Here is a 13,127-nt window from a genome sequence, read left to right on the forward strand (position 1 = left end):
GTTCTCATGTGCATGCAACATAATCATGTTTATCCCATAAGCGAAACATTGGCATCGTACATACCCTTTTGGTCTTTCGCCTAATTTAGGCATTGCAGATTACGTTTACCCTGAGATTCAACATGACGTAAAACAATATTGTTAAATGCAATTTTCACCCTTGTGCTACCAAATGTTGTTTTACAGCCTAATTTTGTATTATACATGTTAAAGTCAGACTTCCAGAAAGAAAAGTGGAGTTTAGTTTATGCAGCCTATCATGATAGAATTTCTGGAAATGTGAAAACATGTCATGAAGATAATAGCCACAAAGGTGAAAATGACAAATTAGTTTTAAAACATTGATTGTCAATCTTTCCAATTACGTATGTACAAGGGACAATTTTCTTTCTTTTTTGCTATAAATTAGTATTGGTTTTGTTTCTTGACGTTCATGATCTAATTTGCAAACCAAATTGTCAGACATAAATATTTTTGTGCTTACCTGCTTAGACCAATATACATGCACAGTCCCTGGGCAGTTGTTCTCTACAATAATCTATTCATCTCATAGGGTATTCCATGAGTTCTGGTCATTTTTATTCGTCTGAAACTCGGGAAGGAGTAACGGGAGCTCCCAGGGCCTACCAGCATGGTGCTGTCTTCATCTTTGAGACGCAAAACTTTGATGTTATGAAAGAACTACAGGGAGAGCAGGTATAAATGATAAAATATTAGTGTTCGGATACTTTATGTACTAGTTCAATCTTCTTCACATCGGTGTTAAAAAATACGGATTGCTTGATATGTTGTTTAAAGCGCATAGAAATTAGTTCTGAATGTATCTATGCTTTCAGTGTAGAATTTCAAGTAGAATTTTTTAAATTGATATCAATTCTTTTACATATCAAAATCAAAGTCTTGATTTGCTCTATTAAGATAATATAACAAACATCATTATAGGTTGGAGAGAAATCTGCAGTTATTTAAAGGATTAATTACATATGCCGTTTTCATATTTCAGATGGGTTCATATTTTGGAAGCGCTGTATGTGCCATTGATTTAAACAGTGATGGTCTCTCTGATTTGCTGGTCGGGGCGCCTTTGTATGCCACGCTTGTGGACGAAGGCAGAGTCTATGTCTACATAAATCGTGGCGAGGTGAGTCTAACATTCTGGTAGTTTGGGTATTGATGCACCTAAATTTTTTTACTCATACTTATTATGGTGTACTTTATAACAGTGCTCCTTAGTAATCCAGAGTACGGAGTTTTTAGATCAAAGAAAGTACCGACGTCTCACTGAAAGTCAAAACTCTGGAGGGGAATACTTAACTTAGTTTCTTATATGTAGTTTCTACAATTATTTTTCATAAAGGAGCAAAATGGAGCCCAAAATATATCCACAAGATACATTTTACTTCAAGTTTTTTCATACAAAACGGTAGTATTCTAATAGTCAGGGTTACAGTGGTTGACAGTTCTGCATGGTTCCCAGATACATTAATTTCTTGGCAAACTGTGAAACTACTTGACCCAACCTTGATTGTACTTACAAGCTTTGCTTTCTAACCTTCAGAGTCTGTTGCAAAGGCTACCCTTTCTTTTGCGAGGATCTAATGCACCCAATGCAAGATTCGGCAGTGCTATCGCAAGCATCGGAGACGTCAATATGGATGGCTACAGAGGTAATTGACATAACATGTACTCGTCATCAACAGTGTATAATTGACAACTAAGCATTTTCATCAGTAATTACAGAAATCTGGTCCTAATATATTGAGTACACATTCTTTGCTTAGATACATTTAAATAAGAGAATTCAAATGAATAAATTACTAAACTCTGGTCCTCACATATCAAGTATACATTCTGTGCTTGCATTTTAATGTGATCTAAGTATGCAAAGATGCTAATCGGTGGAATGGGGATGCATGAAATATGTATGGAATATGACAATAGAATGTAGGCGTCATCGTACGACTGACCATATTGAGGTTTCTCAAGTTACCTTGACGGCAAACCGATAATTGTTGATTTTCCTTTGTCCAGATGTAGCTATTGGTGCTCCTTACGAGGGATCAGGAGTTGTATATATTTACCATGGAACAGCCACTGGTATTACAAGTAATTATGTTCAGGTAAATGCACACTTCCTTAAACTAACCTTCAGTGACTAGTTCTTATACCATGAGTTGTTGGTAAAAAAATATGGTAAAAATTAGTGCCAATAATGAAATGATTTTGTAATGCCCTTGTTATATCACTATCCTTAGGCGATCAAATGTCTAATCATCGCCTTGTTATATCACTACCTAGGCAATCAAAGGTGAAACAGTTGTTCCAGGCATCCAGTCCTTTGGAATATCGATATCAGGTGGATTAGATTTAGATGGCAATGCATACCAAGATATTGCAGTCGGTGCTTATCTCGATAATACTGTGGTCGTCTTTAAGTAAGTCACGTGCAGCCTTTATAGTCTCAACACAACCCGTTGAACGCACTTTAATGATAACTGTTCTGGTCCGATTTGCACATGTGTGTTCACAATAGCATTAAGACAAACAGATATGCAACAAACCCACATGTCATTCCCATATTTCTCCCCAACTCTGTTTTTTTGCAAATCTTCTAGCTGCAGTAATGTTTGCAATAATCATTACTGATAGCCTTATTGTTTGTAATTGCCCTATGGATGAAGTTACATTTTCAAGACACAATGTAAAAATCCACATGATGACCAAGCAAAATAATGTTTAGATATACTTCTTATGGTATTTTTCAATTTGAAAAGTTCATTTTATATTTCTTTCACTGATTTGATTTTGTTTGTTTTTTTATGTACGTTTGCTTTGCTTATTAATTGTCTGTTATTGATCTTGTATACTTTCTGTTTGAACTTTAAGATTTCCACTGAACTTGACGATTGCAGATCATGCTTGAATATGAAACTGATTTCATTAATTACGGTTTATCTAAGTAAAGTCACGTCCTAGTTTATGAAATCACTGCAATAAATAAGTGGTCGTTAGTATAACTGCCCGATAAAAACTCAGATATATATTTTGCCAATAGACTATAACACATGCATTAAAAACCATAAAATGGCAAAAAAAAACCAATTGCCATGAATGCTTGTTCAATTTTATTATGCATATCATTGAAATGTAAATACTTAATTTTTATCTTTGAAATGTTGCCACCTCCCTCCTGTTATGTATGACTCACAGACAAATATATGGCGATTACCCTATGTGAAGCAGGAAGCGTTTACTCTTTGCAAAACATCTGACTTTGCTTTTCGGTGTGTGACAACATGTGCATTGTTTGTTTACTTCTTTCTCGGTCTTGGCGTTGTTGTGTCGTGTTTGTTTTCTGTTTGTCTATGGTTTTAGTTTGTGAAGTTTGAGTACGTAAATACACATCTGTAACAAAGATTTCTGGTCTTGCCGATCAACATCTTAGCTTCTCTTCCTTATAACTCCTTTTATCAACAGAACAAGACCAGTGGTTGATGTACATGCCTTTCTACACATCAGTCCAGACAAGATCAGTCCGAACAGCACACAATGCCAGTTCAATGGCGAACCTGTCAATTGTATCTGGGCCTTGGTATGTTTCGAGTACACAGGAACTGCCGTGCCCGGAAGAATTCGTAAGTGCATTGTATCTAATATGGACTTCCTAGCATGCTCTCAATTATTCTAAGAGTATTGATAAGCATTGAATGGAAACCTACTGATAGGAAGTCATTCTCAATGGAGAATATCCATGGACCGAATTCACGCTAACGATAACACATAAGGAAATCCTACCTTAAAATGCAGCATATTGAGGTAGTTTTAATTGCCGAAGCAATATCGACAGTTATAGCGCGCAAATGATAAAGTTTAGCGTAAAGATCGTGGCCTTTGATATTTTAATATTATGTTTTTTCATTTTTTGTCAATAGTTTTTTTATTTGTACTGATATTCCTGAAAGCTGTCATCCTGCCCACTGGGTAAGGACTCATCTCATAGGTCACATGCTAACGTTTGCAGTAGTATATAGTTTTAAGAAAGGCGCTGCTTTCTGTTTCAGCGTTGGAAACGTCACTAGAGTTGGAACGGTTTAAAGTAAAGATTGGTCAAACAACTCGAGTAAACATTGTGGCATTAGATGCAATTGTGGGTACAACCTTGACCAGTAATATGGTCCTGAGGTATGGAAACAGGCGATGCTCACGATACGAAATTCACATCAAGGTATGGCAAATCTATTGCAACCTTTGATGTCATATTCTGGTTCGTAACTATCAATAGGAATTTCCGAGCGTTGATATCGAACAAAAATTCCTCGTCAAATTTATGCACAATCATATAATGATGAACAAATAATGGTATTCATGTCTGCAGTGTCTTGCAAATTGTTAACGACACCATATCCAAGAAACCATAAGTGGAGTGCATTGCATCAAATTATCTACAGCAGCAAGTTTCTTAGGAATGTGGTCCGTGACCCGTTCATATTTTCACAGCATAGTATCCATGGCCACTGTTTAACTCTTCTTCTTCATGATTTCACTGTGTTTCCTAACCTTTTCTATTACATACAAAAATAATGCCTGTTTTGAAACTAGTGCAAAGAAAACTAACCCCTCTCTTTTCTTTTCTTGTCCTTTAGAAAAACATCAATGATTATTTAACTCCCATACCCATTGATGTATCATATAAACTGATAACTGATCACAACAGAATCACGGTGTGCTCAGAAATATGTCCAGTACTGAATGCCAACATACAGACAACGTTGCATACAGAGGTAAGGGTGTTAATGAAAAGCTTTCTCATTCAAACCTACATTTCTCTAATTACATGGACGATCCTAGAGTATTTGTGGTCATTTTGTCTACACACCGAACAAACTTACAGTGCTATATATTTGATTTACGAGGCTTAGTGTTCGATACTTTTTTAAAGTTGCTTGAATGTGAAAAAAGAGTCTTTTGTTGACGTACCTGCATTTCTTTTTTGTCAGATTTATTTGAAAATAACCTATGAAGGCAAAATTTAAGTTATTAATCTTGTAGCCGCAAGTGACAAGAGTACCAAATTTAATTGTCTTTATGATAACGGATTTAATGAAGGCAAGTTTTACCTTTGAGCATCTTTAACAATAGACTGGCGATCCGTCGCACGAGGACATCCCTTACATTGCTCAGTAACACCTGAATCTTCCAGTCTACTGTAAACAACTTCTTATTTTCTGTCAACGCAGGTTGCATTTGTTCGCAACTGTGGCTCAGATGAAGTGTGTGTTGCTGATTTACAACTCAATGCAGAACTCATTCTTCCAAGGTAAATTGATTGTGACAGTTTAATACGGTAAACTTGAGGTCAATACATCCTTTGCCATTTGATCCTAAAAATGATGGAACGAGTTGAATTTGTTAAAACAGCCGTTGCACGATATATTCATAACTTTGGTCCAGGGAATATCTTTCTTGCAACATTCTTGCTGAATGGGATCAATGTTCTCGTCCGATGGAGTGTATGCTAAGATCAATCTTGCATGCCTTGTCTGAACAGCCTTCTGTCAGTTTGTATGAGAAAACAACACTATGGTTGTGTCTTTGTTATATCTATTAAGTAAATTGGTCTAGAAATTTTGTGATATTTCTTCTTACCTCAGTTATGAATTAATACCATCATGTGATACAATAGAACCCTGATATAACGTCGTAGTAACATATCAAAATTTGCACTTGGATGGCAATCTTTCTGCTTGGCGGTTAGATTCTAAGCTATACATTGTTTTAATGTATCAGTATGGCATTCTACTTTAAGGTAGAAAGCGCATCGGAGACAGACGTTCGGCCTCTCAAATTTCTATAATTCTTTTCTTATCTAGCACTTGTGGGGGCTCATTTTAAAGCTCTTGGATAAAGAAAAACTTTCACCGGCTTAGTTTTTCGAAAATCTAATATTTTATTTTGACCCCATAACACAGGGATGGCGGCCATTTTGAATTTCAAATATCGCAAATTGTTAAATAATTTGTATCGCTGGTTCCAAACTCTGCAAAGTGACCCCTGATTTTCATTGTTGATTTGTTAAGAGAATGGTTGAAAGTTTCATGTAGGAAAGTTTGAGCAAAAGTTTAAGTCTTTCACTTTCGAGGCGCATACTACCTTAAGGTAGAATGCGCCTCGGGGACAGATAGCCGGACTCTAAAATTTTTACAGTATTCTTTTGGCCAACCAATTATGGGGTGCATTTTTAAGCTGTTGTAAGTCTCCATCTGTTTTTTCTTTTTTTTTGAAAGGGGCTACAAATTTCTGCCTCTTGGAGTGTTGAATCAGATTGCGATCAGGATAACTGTGAAAAATGATGGAGAGGAAGCTCATCAAGCAAGACTTTATATAAATTATCACAAGGAGCTGGCATTTGTAAGAGCTGAGAGGGACAATCTGGTGAGTTAACTGTTATTCAATCGTAGTTAAAGTTGAATTAACTACGGTCATATCACTTGCGCTTTTTAGCAGGTTTGATTATGGAATGTCATTCAAATTTCGTTTTACTTGCAATTGATTCAGAAATCTTAATTAACATGATAAAGGTAGAAAAATTCATGCCAATTTTGAAAATCCTTGATTGGTGTCGTTTTTGAATTAACTTTACTGATTCAGGATATCGTACTATGTTGTATTTTATAGAATTCTATTGTACAATGTGAACCCGACGACTCCAGTTTGAGTAATGTGACCAGCAGATTGACGTGCAGTATGGGTAATCCCATGCAACCTAATTCTAAGGTAAACGGCAGTATGAGTTATTGATCAGTTACTCGATAAATTATCTTATTTTAGTGATATTTTCATTAATATGTGTAAACTGCTCTGCACGAAGTTGGTGATATAATTCAGGCATACATCCATCACTCAACTTTTCAACAAGAAATATGAAGACAAAAACAGTAACCCAAGTGTACCATATTATCTTGATCACATTAAAATTATATATGCAAACTAATGTCCCAGTTGACCTTTCAACTTTCATAATGACGTGTACCATCTTGTGATGTGTAGGCAGCGTTCGTATTCATGTATTGACCAAATCAAAACGACATTGGGGTAAAGTGGCCATGTTTGATTTGAGCACGGTACAAAGTGTCACATCATGCAAAGTAGTATCAAATGTCGTTTTGAAGGAGCAATGTTGAACCATATTTTTCAAAAAAGTCCAAGATGCAGAGGAAAAAGCCCATATCTAAGTTCCTTTCGGCATTTGTTGTAATACATAAGTGGTTCGTGAATAAAACGTGAAGTCAATAAAATCAATATAAAATTACTGTGCAGAGATTTCAGAATAGAGAGAGTAATTTCCCGAACACTTTTTGTTAAATGAAAGTTTCTGCATTATTTTTTATCTTCAAGAAAATGTTCGACATCAAACTTGACACCTCACAAGTATCAGGTGACATGGATGCTCTTCAATTTGACTTGACTGCCATGACATCAAGCAATGATACAGAACAAGCAGATAATTTTGTGAGTCTCAGTTTACCAATCCACATAGTAGCAGATATAACTATTGCCGGGTAAGAAAACATGACTGATTAAATCCATTTAATACATAATATAAAAGTTTTGCTTAATTATTATGGAATAAGTATTCATCTTTGTGTGTATTCATTCCAGGATTTTTTCAACTATGATAACTAGTGGTTGATTTTTGTGTAACTGTTTGATGAATAATAAAATGCAATGCTTTATAAATTCTGTAATTTTAATGAAATATATCAGTACGAGGATTGATGTCTTGAAATGATCTTTCAAAAGTCTAAAATTTTAATACCTTGTTCATTTCTCGGTTAAGATGATGATTATCGGTTGCAATCACAGTTTCTTGTGCTGCTTACCAGAGCATTGTTAGATACACAGTATTCAGCTCGTCAACTCAGCCTGTACATGTGTCGACTGCATTGTTATTGTTGACAAGTGAATTCTGGTTTTGGACTAAAATTCAAATTTGAACAATAATAGAGCATTCTACATGTATAGACGCTGTGTTGACAAGCTTAATAGTAGATGTTTAAAACATTCTTTTGGGAGTAGAACAAATAAATTTCAATTGATATGTATAACAGAAATAGCGGACAAAATCCATTATAAGTTACAGCTACTGGTCCCTTTTTGGTTCAAGGAGATTTGTTACTATTTAGGCCTATTTTACAGTGTGATACCAAATGACTCGTACAACTGCAATTGCATTCCAGCTACCAGAAATGACATGTTTTCAAAGTGTCTAAGTGTGGTACCAACTACTAAGTTAAATTGAATTGTTACATTGCACTTGTATAAGGCATTTAAATATATCGACTGTTTTTTTTCCCCATAGAATATCTGTTCCGGGACAAATCCACTTCGGTGGCACCCTTACAGATGTTAGCAAGGACAGTTTATCTCCAGAATGCAAGGTTGTTGGACCAAGGATCAAACATACCTTTGATGTAAGCTGGCGATTCCTAAACTACTGGCACACAGACATTTACATGATGGATGTAAACACCTAGAATCCATGAGGTCATGGTTAGATGAAAATGTAGCCATTCATGTCACAAACTAAATCCCTGATCCATCAACTGTTCGCTATGAACTAATTACATGTTTCTCTCTATAGTTTTCAATACATTATGCAAGCTTTAATAGCTTACAGACGTATCACCATAAACCTAAGATAGACTACAAGTAGATTTTCAGACCATTCTCTAACCCTTTTTGCTGCCATGATTTGGCCAAAGCCCATCAATTGCAATGGTGAATGTGGACCCTTATACAAGAAGATAGGGGTGAAGTTGTCAATGATTAACCTAAATTGAAAACATCATCATCTACATCACAGACACAATACTAAGAATTCCATACTTTCTTCTACCAAACCCAAAAACCTATTTTAAAATTACTTTGACCTTTCGCCATAGATACGATCATACACCAACAAACATTTAAAAACATTGACCTTTTTATATTATTGAGGGAGTATGATTTTGCTTCTTTACTCACCAAGGTTCGTAATCTAGGGCCAGGCAGTATACCATATAACAGTCATGTAAGAATCAAATGGCCCTGGAAAACTCTTGATGGAGACTACCTCTTTTTCATCAAACATATAGAGGTAAGTTAGGTGGAATATCTCGCGCTTGATGACAATGGATATAGCAATGTCAGACTTGCATGCCTTGAATAGTGTTATTATATTCATACTGTGGAAATAAATCTGCTTACAAAGCTGCAACTCAACTTTGGAAGAACGATGAAAAAATACTAGAAGTTTGGAAGCATCAACATTGCGTTACTTGTAGAGGTATCTCTTCTATCAGAGCAAATCAGGGATATGTGATCACTTGATGTGATTAAGAAGGTATTGATTGTTACAATTATAACTGATTGCACATTGATGCATATTTTCCGGTTTTTTAGGGTGATTAAAAGCCAGAAAATGTTATAGAGCTTTGATCACCCTTTGGACGGGACCGATGTTGGCATATCTAAAAAAATTGTTATAATATCGGTGGAGAAGACAAAAGCGCTGTTCCAAAGAACTGATCCCTATGTGCAGATCTGTGAAAGTGAAGAACACTTGGACATTGTTAGCCATCCAATAAACTGTCATATTGAATCTCTCTCCTTCCAAACAGATCCATGGCACAGGAGTGTGTAAAGCTGAACACATATTTGCACAACAGGAATCTCATGAACAATGTAATAAGACAAAAGTCTCTGACGCTGTTTCACTTTCATCACGTCAAGAACAGAATTTGGTGAGTTTTTGCTTCCCCTTGCTCACTTTGATGGGCAGTTTTTTGAACCTGTATGACCATACAAAGAAATCCCAGCCGTTTGGAGTTTTTTGATCCACCATTCTTCATCTTTTGCTCCATGATGAATAAGAAAGAGAGTTCCATATGTTACACCCCTGTCACAACTAAAGTTGGCACTCTTGCTTTTTGAGGTTTTTTTTTGGGGGGGGGGGGTGTAGGACCTTTGCCTATTTGGGTACTGGTAAATTTTTAATATCTCTTGACAACATTTCTCTCGGTTTTTTTTCTTAACTCAAGGATTGTGGCAATGTGAAATGCGAGATCTTGGATTGTTATGTTGGTCCACTGGGTGTTCACAGCAGCATTTTCATAGACGTACTAGCTGTTGCACAGCAGTCAACCTTACTGGTAAGTCAGCACTTTGATGCATGCAAGCTACACTTTTAATTACTATGACAACCACGGGAAAAGCAGTACACTATTGAGAAAACCTTGAATTTCTGCTATAATAAATGTATCAGTTTATGCTGGGTATCATATTGCATGGGCATAGATGATATGGTACAATACACCCACCGTTCAGACGTTTTGATGGTTTTATCAAACCAGTGTGAATAATACCTTAGTTATGGTTGTTGCTGCAAGTTGAGGCACTTTCAACTCATCATTACTCAGACGTCATTGGAAAAATAGCGATGAAGATCACCTCTTTCCAAAAGTATACCTCTCATTTGTTGCTTGAAATTTGACCTGGATTGAGATACATGTACACAGACTCTTGGGGGGGGGGGGGGAGGGAGGAATGTCTTTCTCTGTTGAATTGTGATTTCAATTGTGGTACAGAACTTGTCAGAAAATGTTTAATTTGTTTTTGCATATTATACAATGCATACTTGTGATTATTTATTTTTTTCAATAAAATCAGAAATTTGACAATATTGAGCTTGAAGTAACTTCATCTGCTGAAGTATTCGTGGAAGACACATCTGGTCGCTTTGTTCAGCCATCTGGGCATCAGCCAGACAGTACACAGGTAATGATCAGATATGAACTGAAAATGCTATATTGCAGTTTTGTGTACATTTAAACATATGCCAGTCATGTTTGCAACTTCATTGAAAGTGTTCATGATCAAAATCATGAACAATGTTCACCACATCATCATCAGATATGCAAATTATAAATTACCTGAAAGGGAAATGCGAAATGACTTTCAATATTGTTTTACCTGGTATCACCAATGTAAATAGCATGTTTCACCAACTTTGATCAAGTAAATCCCGGTATATATCCCTAATTAGGAAAGTTCATTTAATATGCAAATTAGGAATTGCCCGAAGCAAAAATGCTTAATAACTTCCAATAATGTTATGTCATAGTATCTTCAATGTACATAGCAAATTTTGTCAACTTTGGTCGATTCAGATAAATATCCCTAATTAGGAAACTTCATTAAATATGCAAATTAGGAATTATATTTAATATCATCCCTTAAAGGGACAAAGTCGGCCACTTTTCATGAATTTTGTTTGATACGAGATACTACTTGACATGTTGAAAGATACTGAATGAATGGGTGATCATGCATATATTCGACCCGGTTATAGACACGATACATGAAACCATTGCAAAAATGAATTAATGGTCATGACCATTATTCATTTTCACCATGGTTTCAATTAATTTGTCTAAAATATATGAGTGGTCACCCATTCATTCAGCATCTTTCAACATGTCAAACAATATAAGAAGTATCTCGTATCAAACAAAATTCATGAAATATAGCCGACTTTGTCCCTTTAATACCTTTAACAGCTGATATATGTTGATGTGATCAACATTTTTAGCAAATCTCATCAACTTGTGTGCAGTCGTTCTCAATGTATATGTTTTTTCTAAAGTCATTAAATATGCAAATGAGCCAAAAGTATGCAAGCCACACCCACCAAAACTAATCAGTTCTTGCCATTTGCTAACTGAATCTATGTACCAGATTTTATTTTGATCTGATCAGCCGTATTTGAGATATAGGACCAACCAACGTACAGACAGACAGACAGACATAGCTGCAACATAAAGTTCATGTGTGAACACGTGAGCTAAAAAATTTAGAAGTACGAGAATTAAAACTTTTACAGGGACAGTGACGTGATATCAGACTGCGCACTGAAGTTCCAAAGTAGTTTAATAGGTCACTATAGGTGGTTTCTATGCTGTTGCATATCATTAAGGTAGTATGCGCCTTGAAAGACTTAAAGCTTTTGCTCAAACTTTCCTCAGTGAAACTTCCAACCATTCTCTCAGAGTCTTACCAAATCGAGAATAAAAATCGGGGGTCACCATGCAAATTTAAGTGGCAGAGAAACAAATTACCTTAAATTTATTAACATTTGAAATTCAATGGCTATCATACCTGTGCCAACTCTATGGGGAAAAAATTTTCGATTTTCAAAAAACTTGGATGGTGAAAATTTGTTTTACTCAAAAATGACCTTTAAAATAAGCCCCCACAAACGGTAGACCAGAACATTATTTTAAAAAAATTGAGAGCCCAAAATAGAGAAAGAGTGAATATAAAAATCCCATCTTCAACATAACCAAAGCACATCTATAATGTGCATGATTCCTTTTGGCAGTAAGCACTGCTCCCAGTACATCACTCTGATGTGTTTCAGACTCAGTCATGTTCTTTATTACATGCCTCGAGATGAATGCAAATCAGTGCATTGATTTGAATAGGAACATCCGGTATGTACTGACCGGTTTCCATGGTTACCCGGGCCAGTGAAGCCTTTCGATGTTTTCGACATCAAAGTAGACGCTTAGGCTGCGTTCACAAATAATGATTAGGGGGGCTGGAGGAATCTCGATTGAAATCTTATTTTTTTTCAGATCCCCCCCTAAGTACCCTAAAAAATTTTCAAATGCCCCCCTCTATATGGTCAAATTTTTTCAAGTCCCCCCCCAACTATCACAGGCCCGCATATTTGTAAAGGATGTGAGCGCAGAAAAAATAAACATGTATTGCGCCGTTCTGCTCACAGGTGTTCAACACTACCTGTATTAGCACTTTGTATAGTCATATTCCCAAGGCAAGTTCTTTAAATGCATCAGTGAATTTTTTAGATTTATTGGTCTAAAAGCCAACTTGAGTTAATCCAACTCTGGCCAGGTCAATTGCTCCTGTTGAAGAGCACACAAAATGCAATCATGAGAGAGTAGGAAAATTGTGAATTCTGGCTAATTGCCGTATTGCACAGTGACCTACCAAAAATTGTTTCAAAACTACAAGACCTATATGAATTAGATGCTACTCAAAATTGACAATACGGAAGGTTAAAATAT

General features: G+C 35.9%; 1 protein-coding gene across 1 annotated transcript in view; it reads left to right on the plus strand.

Moving 5' to 3' along the window:
* LOC139140097 (integrin alpha-9-like) overlaps positions 1-13,127 on the plus strand; it is a 28,104-nt gene that overhangs the window by 10,687 nt on the left and 4,290 nt on the right. The window contains exons 7-23 of the mRNA XM_070709116.1: positions 554-696; positions 1,004-1,141; positions 1,559-1,667; positions 2,032-2,120; positions 2,299-2,435; positions 3,478-3,635; positions 4,062-4,225; positions 4,644-4,781; positions 5,238-5,317; positions 6,285-6,432; positions 6,676-6,774; positions 7,396-7,559; positions 8,360-8,471; positions 9,029-9,136; positions 9,660-9,782; positions 10,080-10,190; positions 10,708-10,815. Coding sequence (XP_070565217.1) covers positions 554-696; positions 1,004-1,141; positions 1,559-1,667; positions 2,032-2,120; positions 2,299-2,435; positions 3,478-3,635; positions 4,062-4,225; positions 4,644-4,781; positions 5,238-5,317; positions 6,285-6,432; positions 6,676-6,774; positions 7,396-7,559; positions 8,360-8,471; positions 9,029-9,136; positions 9,660-9,782; positions 10,080-10,190; positions 10,708-10,815 — 2,129 coding nt within the window. The remainder of the gene's footprint in view (positions 1-553; positions 697-1,003; positions 1,142-1,558; positions 1,668-2,031; positions 2,121-2,298; positions 2,436-3,477; positions 3,636-4,061; positions 4,226-4,643; positions 4,782-5,237; positions 5,318-6,284; positions 6,433-6,675; positions 6,775-7,395; positions 7,560-8,359; positions 8,472-9,028; positions 9,137-9,659; positions 9,783-10,079; positions 10,191-10,707; positions 10,816-13,127) is intronic.

This window comes from Ptychodera flava, chromosome 9, assembly GCF_041260155.1.
Source record: "Ptychodera flava strain L36383 chromosome 9, AS_Pfla_20210202, whole genome shotgun sequence".
NCBI lineage: Eukaryota > Metazoa > Hemichordata > Enteropneusta > Ptychoderidae > Ptychodera > Ptychodera flava.